Genomic DNA, 10693 nt, shown 5'->3' with positions numbered 1-10693 from the left:
GTCTTGAACTGAACAGAAGTTAACAATGGTCCTCTGGCCAGCCTTTAGCATGAGACGTCGACAACATTTACAAAGAATAAATGTGAGGAGGACTTGGAGGTACAGGTGACAGGGAAGCCCTGTGTCACTGTATAAATGAGGCAGCAGTAACAGATGTGCGAGGTGCAGCAGTTCCTCTAAATTCAGCTGGGTGGGCTTCTCAACAGGGAGCTCTCTCCCTTTCCAAAGGTATCAAATCTAGCAAGGCATTAGGGTGCTAATTCCTGATCCTAAAAGAAAGCCCTCAATTTGGGCACTGGTTAGTCAATTAAAATTTGAATAATCCTAGTATTATTATTGGAATTTACACTTTCTCATTTGCAATTCAATAATATTGTTTGGCACACAAAAAACACGTGAGATCTTTGATAGTCACAAGGAAAACTGGGGCTGACTGCCTTTGCAGATGTTCCATTAGCACCTTAACCAATATTAACTCAAGTGCTGAATGAATTATCAGTTTCAGCAAATGATAAGACTGACACAATCTGGTTGTAAGTTACCATCCAGCCTGTGGCTGACCAAACACAGGGTAACCCGGGAAAGCCTGGTCAGGACTGCAGGAAGCCCACAGGTCTTCCCTGGAAGGGCAGAGCAGCTTTCATCAATCTGTAAGGCACTCCCATCGATAGACTAGCCTGCTTTCAGAACCTTCCTGGTGACTGGACACAGGCCAGGGCTGGGAGGTAGCAGGATGAAGATGAGGAGTTGTTTTTAATCCCTGTTACAAAAGCTTGGGAAAAAGATAAACCTTAAGTCACCAAAGACCATTATTTCCTTAAAGTGTTTTAAAAATAGATATGTGAGTGATCTTCAGAACAATACATGGTCATGGATGTGTTAAACCAGACAGGAAGAAGGGTATCTGGGACAACACTTGAGTACTATATAATCAAGACCCAGGAGGAGTGACAGGTACCCAGCTTCCTGCCAAAAACAGAACCATAAAAAACCAAACCAAACCAAACCAAACCAAACCAAACCAAACCAAACCAAACCAAAAAGAAACACACACACATGAAACACCCCCAGCAAACACCAAAAAGGAAAAAGCAAAAAAGGATAGTAGGGATGGTGGGGTGTGGCATTTTAATATTTTATGAAGCAGAAACTGTGTAAGGCATGTGTCTCAAACAAAGGAAAAAAACCCCAAATATACAACTCTAAAAATGTTATCAATGTTTAATGTTTTGAGGATTAAGTAACAAATCAATTGAAGTTTTTGTTTTTGTTTTTTTACTTAAACTAGCTTCATTTCATCTGAATTTTTCTAAGAGTTAGAAATTTACCATTATACTTACTGGTTTAGAACCATCAGATTTTTACTTCTGAAAAATCTAATACCTTTAAAAAATTATAATCTTAATGTTAGCACAAAATTACTTCCTAACATTTTGTTTTAGAAAACTTACTGCAGCCAAAGATAACCTATTTTTGAATTATAGTACTGCAAGGCACATACAGGACTCGCCTCCTTTGAAGCACACAGGAGATACACTCCCTGGAACAGGATCTTAAAGTCCTTGGACAACTGGAAACACTACACAGGTTAAAACACAGCCCCACCGCATCATGCACCTTCTGCAGGCTTCCTCGGCACATGTGTAAATAATCCTTTAAAGACACTTGTTCTTGAAACTAGGCGATGCTGAGGACAGCATAAGCAAAAGCCCCAAAGGCTGGTGGCTCAAGTTAAAACTGTTATTGCCTCCATAGAGACTGATCATCTCTACTGTTTTCAAAGACTTGAATTTAATAATGGGGTAATGATACCAGAAACAAAGATTTTCACTTTTCTTAAAACAACGTATGTTGAATCTCTAGCTTCAATTCTTTTATAAAGAATGCTAAAAGAATTATTTTCGTTCAGTAAAACTGAAAATACACCATTTAAATCCTTCTACCAAATTTAATGCAGCTTAATTATAGAGACCAGGTACACTCCTTTCCTCTCAACATTTTTGGTCAAGCATGTCTAACCATAAATGCAAATGGAAGTTTAAGAGGTAGATTTTTTTTTTTCCATGATGCATTTTTGTCAAGAAAATAAAAACAACCACTGAGTGTATTTTCTGAAAGTACTCGGGTCTGCTGAAGAGAAAAATAGAGGATAGGTAAGCTATGGGCTGCAGCCTGACATGGAACAGCTGCAGTACTGATGTTCTGTGACCAGATGCACTGCCAGCTCTCTCAGGTCAGAACACGAGTCTGCCAACTGCATTAAATCCTCCTCCGCCCCCTCCACCAGTCGGCCCACAGCTTCCTGGTGGATCATTGTCGTCAAATCCATTGGGCCGAAATGAACATGAAGTAGATGCAGCTTGTAGAGCCCGGGCTCGAGCATTCAATTCTTGTTCCTAAAATTAAAAGTAATGTTTATGATCTGAATTAGAACGCTGAGTACAATGGATGAGTAAGGCACATACACAAATCTAACCCTTAGTCTTTATCAAACAAGGACTCTCCATTTACAACACTTAAAGACATTGACACCAAGCACATGTTTTTAATCCCAGTACTTAGGAGGCAATGTTTGAGGTCAGCTTGGTCAACACAGAGTTCTAGGACAGCCAGGGCTATACAGAGAAACCCTATTTCCAAAAAACAAAATAAACACTGACATCTATCTTTGTTAACTCCCACTGAAGTACATGGTGCAAACAACGCAGAGAGGGCAAAATCCTGATGTAACTCTAGAGAGTGATACTTTACAACAGAGGATACCGAAACTCCTGCAAAACACTCTAATATAAAAGGAATGACATTCTTTAACAGCTATAATCCATTTTGGAAGTGTGAGAAATCACTACAAATGCCTGAGTTTCCTCCCTATTGCTTCCTTAGGTTAAAGAGTTGAGAAACATCAATGAGCAAATGAAGCCCATCTCTTCTTCACGGTGGTATTTAGAACTCTACTATTAGTTTATTGAAAAGTCTCCCAGGAAATCAGTGGTATTTGTCTATGTGCCAGGTACATGCTGGGTGCTGTAAATACTAATGATCTTATCTTAAAATATTGTTCCTGGGAAGATGAGCTGGCCTGACGAGTTCCAACTCTGGAGCCCACATGGTCCAAGCAAAGCACTGACTTCCACACACTGTCCTCCCACTTCCACATGTGAACAACATGAATGCATACACATATGCTCATGCAAAAAATGTAAAGAGTAAAAAAAAAAAAAAAAAAAAATCAGTTTTACAAAGAGCAACTGTGAATAAATAATGGCAGAAGCACATGGCAGTGTGGTAAAATGGACCTAAAATCAACACTGAAAAGAAAGGCCTCATGTTCAAATACCATGTGGCCAGAGGAACAGGTAAGCCAGAAGAACATACAGACCCAGACTGCATTCCAAGTGGAGTAGCTGTGGCTCTAAAACGTGCCTGGCAGCTCAATCATGGAAAGAAGCTTCTCTTCTACTAATCATCCTAACAATGATAACCTGTTTACTTCAGGAGGGCAGGCTGTGCTGGGCCGTGCAGTATATTTTATGCTATACATTTTCCCATTTCAACTTGGCCCTCTGTTCTCCACTCTACCTCTCCAACCTGTAAATACTGTGGTGGTTTGTAGTGTTAAGTGAAAACAAGGCAGGAAGAGATGACTGCATACACCTATTTCTATCACCTGGAAATTAAGCCACCTGGATGAGCATTAACGGTAATCAGGGCAGTTCTAAAATTCCAATTACTTTGTAAAGCTAATTAATTTTTATAACACTCTCGAATACTGCCATACCCCTATAAAATGTAGCATCCTTTGAATATTTTATAATTCAATAAATCTGTAAGCCTTTGGAAAAAATTTCCATAAAAATCAGTACTGATGGCTCATTTCTTCTTTTAGCATTTTATGGCTTCTGTGATTTCAAACATAAAACTTTAAGTTACCATTTAAGCTCATGAACTTACTTGAGCTAGCCAATTTTTACTCCTGTAATTTCATCTACAAGTTACTGTGGATTCTTTTTTGTTTTGGGGAGAGGGTCTCTATGTGGTATGCCAGCCCCCACCTGGCAATCTTCCTGCCTCCAGTTCCTTCATGCTAGGCTTGGTGGTACACACTCACTATCATTCCTAGCTTCTGCTGGCTCTTTTCACTGACAGGAAGTTGGAAAATTTCACAAAAAATAACTTGAAGAAAGACTTCAATTAACATTAAAGGAAATAGTTTCTTGAAAGAATATAAATTCATCTCATATGAAGGTTTTACTCCTCAGTTTTTACTTAGTAAGTGTTCTACAATCCCTTGGCTCTGTGGTAGACCCTTGAAGAACACACAAAAACATCCTGCACACATTCATCAACTTCTTTATCTGATTCATCTGAATGTCAATAATTTTCCGTAACACAGTGACAAAAAGAACCTGCAGGAACTAACATCAAATTTAATTGTGGGCCGGTGAGGTGGTTCCGTGTGTTTGCTGTCCAAACCTAAGGGCCTGGGTTTAAAAGAACCAAGTAGAGGGAGGAGGAAGAGAACTGACTCTACAAAGTTGTCCTTGACCTCCATGTGTGCACTGCTCCTCACAATAAATAAAAACAGAAAAAAAAAAAAATAGCAGCTGTCTTCTCTGCAGGTGGCATAGCCGGGCAGGGGAGCTGTGCACTCATATTCCATTACACTTTCTCTCTCTGTATGGCATGATTTGATATCATTTTAATTAGAAAGGATCATCTTTTGCCGCTACAAATAACTGAGGCAGTTTTGTAATTAAAAATAATGTCTCCTAAATTGCAGATAACTGGTACTTTTCACACTTTACCGGTTGAAATATACACATCCAGATTTAAGCTTCAGTACCCTGGAAAACGTGCCAAGTGTGAAATTACCAGATTAACTTTGTAGTATTTAATATTGTTCAGGAATGACCCTTGTGCTTGCAACTCACCTGTAAATACAGTTTGTTGTCCTTTGTTATGGCATCCATTAACTCTTTCTGCAGTGGTGGATCTCCATTGACCCAGACGCCACTGGCTGGATTGTCACTGCGTAAGCCATTAGCACGGCTCTGTTTTTTGTACAAAAGCACGTAAGCTGTGTCTTTTGGAAACCTACTTGTGATTTTCTGGACTGACTGAAATGAAGTAAATGTCACCCTGCTGTCATTAAACAAAAACCACTCTTGTGACGTTTCCTTATTTTCCAAGTCCTGCTCAATGACTGTACTGGGGCTTTCTCCGCCTCGTAAACAACTCTGGGATGGTGTTAATGCCAGACTTTCAGACTGGGGGCACATCTGGTGTGAGGACCCTGAACCTGTTATGTTTCTGGCATAAGAATAGTAATGGCCACTCTCCGAGGACACACCAGAGTGCACAACAACCGAACTTAGCAGGTAGGGCACTACCTTAGGGCAGAAGGCATCTTCAGTGCCAGGTTTTAACTTCTTAGCTAGGTTCTCATTAATATCATTGAAGTCAGCCTCTACAGACCAGCTTTCCGACAAGGAGGAGAAGGAAGCAGTTCTTTTAACAGGCAACTCCAAAACCAGTGGCAGTGACACATTGTCTAAAATTTTTCTTCTCACATGGTACTTCTGATCATATGAGAATCTCAGGAGCGTAAGGATAAGGTACTCAGGTTCCTCTGTGATTTGCATAGTTTTCTCAGCATTCTGTAGAGAGGCACAGTTTTCACAATAATACTGGTTGTCACCAGTAAGAATCTCTGGAGCCAAAAAATAGTTTAGTAAGTCAGTTACTGAAGGTGTGGTTTCACCTCCTGGATTCTGAGGTACATCTTTACTGACGAGAATCTTTGCAGATTCATTAGGGACAGAAGTATTTTCTGCACAGTGAAACTCAACAGGAGGACTGCCTAATAATCTTTGATTCACAACTGAGTCACAGACAAAGGCAGCTGTTGCTGGATTATAAACTACTGGCTCTTCTTCTGGGTCAGTGACACTGGTTTGCATTAGAACATCATCATCTTGTGCACCGGGTAACGAAGCTGGATCTTGGAAAGACAAGTCTTCCACAGAAGGGGTAGGACAAAAGGCTAGTGAAAGATCTGTGAAGGCTTCCACTTTCTGTGAGGTACTCCTGCAGTTCAGGCAGCAGATGTGAGTCCGTAGCTTCCCCCCGAACATTTTCTCTATTAGCGTTTTCTCACCGGCCCCTGTGCCGGGAGACTCTGTTGGCACAGCAACGTTACTGGCTACTTCTTGTGAAGAGGTTTCAACATAGCCCAGACCTTCAGAAGGCTTGTGTGAGGACTCAACGCGCAAGATCTTTTCTTCTTCATGGAGTCTGCAAGAATGTGCATCATCACATAGCCAAGTTTAGTGTAGTCTAGGAAAGCCTTAGAAGACTCTGCCCACTCTACACACCCATCTCATGTTCTCTGCACTGCTGTTTACAGCACGTCACACTGCTGTACCGTCTCACACACACCTTATGTGCTTGACACCGCAGTAGCCTAGCACCAAGAAACTGATGACCACACTGAAAAAAGGAAGGATGTGCAGGCTGACTTAACTTTCCTAGTTATTCATACCACAGAAAGGAAGAGACAGAGAAATATACAGACATAAGAGGTTTTATTATTAATTAAGTGGTAAAAAGACACTACAACATACCATGCCCTTATAATTACAAATTGGTTCTTATGATTTTGGTCTTAGGGAACCTTAATATTCATTAAAAAAAAAAAAAAAAAAAAAAAAACAAAACAAAAGCAAAACAAACCGTACCGAACCAGCATCTCTACTTGGTGGCACTGTTCTGGAAGGTCATGGAATGTTTAGGAGGTGTTGCCTTGCTGAAGCACACTGCTGAGGACAGGCGCTAAGATTTTGTAGCCTGGCCCCACTTTCCGTTCTCCCTCTGCTTCCAGCTGCCAGGCTGGTCCTAAACTCCTGCTGCCCTGAATTCTCTTCCACGATAGACTACAGGCTCTCTCAAACTTGAGCCAAAATACATTCTTCTCCTTTGTGTTGATTTTACCTCTATGTTGGTATTTTACCAAGCAATAGAAAAGTAGGTATATATGTATATATAATTGATATTTACTATATTAAAAACAGAATAAAATATATTTAAAATGAATTCATCAAAAATTAATCTACAGTATTTTTAAATGAGTGGCATTGCTTTACATTTTTTGAGTATGCTAAGCATCTGGCTTCATAGAAGACAACTGGATACTAGTATCTGTACCGCATCCTTCCTTATTCATATCTCCTTTTTAAAGATGAAATATGAGAAGAAAACCTGAGCTCCCACAGATATGTAGTTAAAAGGGGACTTGAGGTTTTGGTAGCCCCTTAGGAACCCTGTTACTATATTTTGATCACAAGTACTCTAAAGTGAAAGCGTCCAAAACAAAAACCAAACAAGAACAAGTAACACAGGGTGTCCACTGTTCATATTAGGGTGTTTTAAAGATCAACTCTGAAAATGTGCTTTAAAAATCAGTATTAAGGGGAACAGATGTACTAAGAGATGACACAGTTCAAATGAAGTTTAAAATACTTTGTACCTGTCCAGCAGAAACCTGAGGTACTCAGAGCAGTCTTGTTGTGACCTGGGAGTAAACCATGGTGGTCTGGAAGCCTCAAAAAATATCCGAGGTGCGTACGCTTCCCTCTGGAAAATGCAAGAAAGTGACTCTTATGGTACAAATCAGTAACTGACTCATAAAGATTACTTAAAATTATCCCACACTCCATTTCTACCAAGGTGTGCCAGAGGCAGAGGAAACTTTCACACTAAGCAAGCTCCAGTCACAAATGAATTCTGCATAGAACTGACATGCAGAAAAGCCATGGGACCGGCTCATATCAAACAGCCAAGCGGGCAGCGGGGGTGACTACAACAGGTCTCAGATGCCTCTACTCTTGACATACCATCCCTGATATATCCCTCTATGACACTCACGTATTTGAGTCCCTAAGGTTTTCGAAAAACTCAGTGTGAGAAGGATGTTAACAAACGAGAATGGGGTGTATGTGTGTGTGTGTTGTGCAAAAGAGCAATAGAAGCCATACATATCTATTTTGCTGGAAATTTCTGTCTGGCATAAGTCATCCATGTATGGAAAGAGCATGCTTGTTAAGACCTGGATAATCTCTTACTCTCCATTTCTCTCTGCTTGCTTCCTTTCCTTTCTTCCCCGCCTCTTTTTCTTTTCCCCTGTCTTCCTTCAGAAGTGCAATGGTAGTTGATAATGGACTCTAGGGTCACCCAGGCTCAAATCCTAGGCATTTTCACATGGTACTGCACAGATATAAAAAGACCTGATAATGACCTGAAAATCTGGATTCTCACAATATTTTAAATATTTGTGGCATAAAGAAACAATTAAGGAAAATTTTACATGTGTTAGGACTTATTCTATAGCACTCTGAAGAAAGGGTCAGCGTCCTAGTGCCAAAATCAGAATAAGCTTTTTTTTTTTTTCTCAGCCAACTGGAGACATTTCTGTCAGTAGACTTTGCTTTTGAGGATGAAGAAAAAAAAAAAGACTGCATAAGGGCTAGAAAAATGTTAATGCTTGCTAAGCATCAGCTTTCCTAGTAAGAGAAAAAGTCTTTCACCTATGTGGAGACATCTGCTTATGTAAAGTAACCGTATTGTTGTGCTATCTGACAAGGTCTCTACAGTGACAGAACCTCAGCTAGGCTTTCTTGCTAACCCTCCCCACTTTTTTGATGCAGGGTCCCACTACATAGCCTGTCCTGGAACTCACTGTATAAACCAAGCTGGTCCTGAATTCAGAGATCCACCTGCCTCTTGAGTGATGGGATTAATGACGTGTATTACCATGCCCAGCAAAATCATCTTTCTTGAAAGTGAGGAAAGTTCCTAAGGTTTTCTTTCCTAATCGTTCTGATTTAGTACATAAATGAAGTATACACACCTGCCCAGATGCACATACATGTTTATGTAGAAAGTAAATACAGACAATTCATTAGTAAATTACTGGAAAACAATATGTGAGGAGAGAGAGAGGTTTTTTTGTTTGTTTGTTTTGATTACGGTCTAATACTGCTTTTGTAGTCATGACTGGCCTAAGACTTTTGTCTGATCCTCGTCTCCACCTCCTGAATACTGGGATCACAGAAATGTGCCACCACACCTGGCTAAGAGGCAGTTTTCATTTCCTCGGGTACTGAAAATGTTAATTTGTTACCATATCTCTTCCAGGAGAATAATATTTCTGAGTACACTCCCGATTCTAATGCTGTATCACCCTTACCTTTATCTTTCCATTCAAGAAATTTATTCTAGCTGGGCACAGTGGCACACATGCTCGTAACCCCAGCACTCTGAAAGGCGGGGGCAGGTGGATCTCTGTAGGCCAGCCTGATCTACAAAGTGAGTCAAGGACAGCCAGGTCTACACAGAGAAGCCCTGCTTGGAAAAACTAAATAAAAACCAAAACACAAACAAGAAAAAGAACAAAAGAAATTTATTCTAGTCCTAACAACAGGTCATACTGTGAGACAATGGCAATCACAGTGAACCAGAAAAATAAAGATTTATGTGCTACATGAGTGACATACATAAATTCTATTTATGTCCAAGCCTTAGCTAGAAGTTCCTTGGAAGCAGGGTCCCCGTTAGATCTCACCACAGACTACAGGCAGAACCTCTCTACTACAAGACCTTCAGCCACTGCCTCAAGTGACGTCCCTGAATTAATTTGTGGATATGAAAGATCACCACAAAGTTTCAAGTTTAAGAGCTTAAGAGATGAATAAAGACTTGCAATTACAATGAAAAGGTACCTAAAGGGAAATAGAGAAAAACCAGGTGGGGTGGAGCACATCTTTAATCCCAGCACTCAGGAGGCAGAGGCAGGAGGATCTCTCTGAGTTCCAGGCAGGGCTACACAGAGAAACCCTGTCTGAAAAACCAACCAACCAACCAACCCACCCACCCACCAAAACACCCCCCCCCCCCAAAAAAAAAACCTCATTAAGATAATGTGTAGTTTAAAGACCATGCAGCTTATATGGACATATTGCACGCATACTCACTTGTGTATGAGCCAAAAAAGCAAAAAGATGCTGTAATTTTTTCATTAATGAATTACAGCCATTTAGATTTAAAGATAATACTTGTCTTCTGAAACTGAAAAAGAACAAAATATAATGTTACTTACACACACATGCACTTTCTCTTTACGTAACAAGGTCACCAGCACACCTCTGTCACGGAGGAGGCAGGGTGGCAATAAACGGACGGGCTCCCGCTACATGATCTGGTCTACATGCTGTCACACTTCGTAAATTGCCTAAAGTATTAACTTACAAAAAATTAACTTTGAAATTATTTCAAAATAATCACCAAGTAAGAAATATGCTTCCATCAAAGTATATCATAAAGTCAGGGTAATTTAAAAAGAACAGGAGTACAGCTAGAGAGGTGGCTCAGCAGTTAAGAGCACTGGCTGCTCTTCCAGAGGACCTGGGTTGAACTCATTAACAGTCATCTGTAACTCTAGTTTCAGGACCTCGGACGCCCTCTTGTGGCCTCCATGGCACCAGGCATTAAAGTGGTGCATAGACGGACATGCAGGCAAAACATCAAAATAGATAAAATATATAAGAAGTCATATGGGGGACAGAGAAAAGGCTCAGTCGCTAGAGATGCTATCACTCCTGCAGAGGACCAGAGTCTGGCCCCTAGCACCCATGTTAGC

General features: G+C 40.5%; 1 protein-coding gene across 1 annotated transcript in view; it reads right to left on the bottom strand.

The window, feature by feature from the left end:
• Nucleotides 1-1102: 1102 nt before the first annotated feature.
• The window catches only part of Usp38 (ubiquitin specific peptidase 38), a 32049-nt gene continuing 22458 nt past the window's right edge, over nucleotides 1103-10693 (bottom strand). The window contains exons 7-10 of the mRNA XM_055609069.1: nucleotides 10029-10122; nucleotides 7526-7632; nucleotides 4932-6294; nucleotides 1103-2396 (exon numbers count right to left, since the gene is read on the bottom strand). Of these exons, the coding sequence (XP_055465044.1) occupies nucleotides 2235-2396; nucleotides 4932-6294; nucleotides 7526-7632; nucleotides 10029-10122 (1726 nt within the window). The 3' untranslated portion in view covers nucleotides 1103-2234. The remainder of the gene's footprint in view (nucleotides 2397-4931; nucleotides 6295-7525; nucleotides 7633-10028; nucleotides 10123-10693) is intronic.

The sequence above is a fragment of the Psammomys obesus genome, unplaced genomic scaffold (assembly GCF_907164565.1).
Source record: "Psammomys obesus unplaced genomic scaffold, mPsaObe1.curated_primary_1811, whole genome shotgun sequence".
In the NCBI taxonomy this organism is placed as follows: Eukaryota; Metazoa; Chordata; class Mammalia; order Rodentia; family Muridae; genus Psammomys; species Psammomys obesus.
Note: the sequence above shows the minus strand (reverse complement) of the source record. Positions and strands in the feature narration are given on the sequence as shown.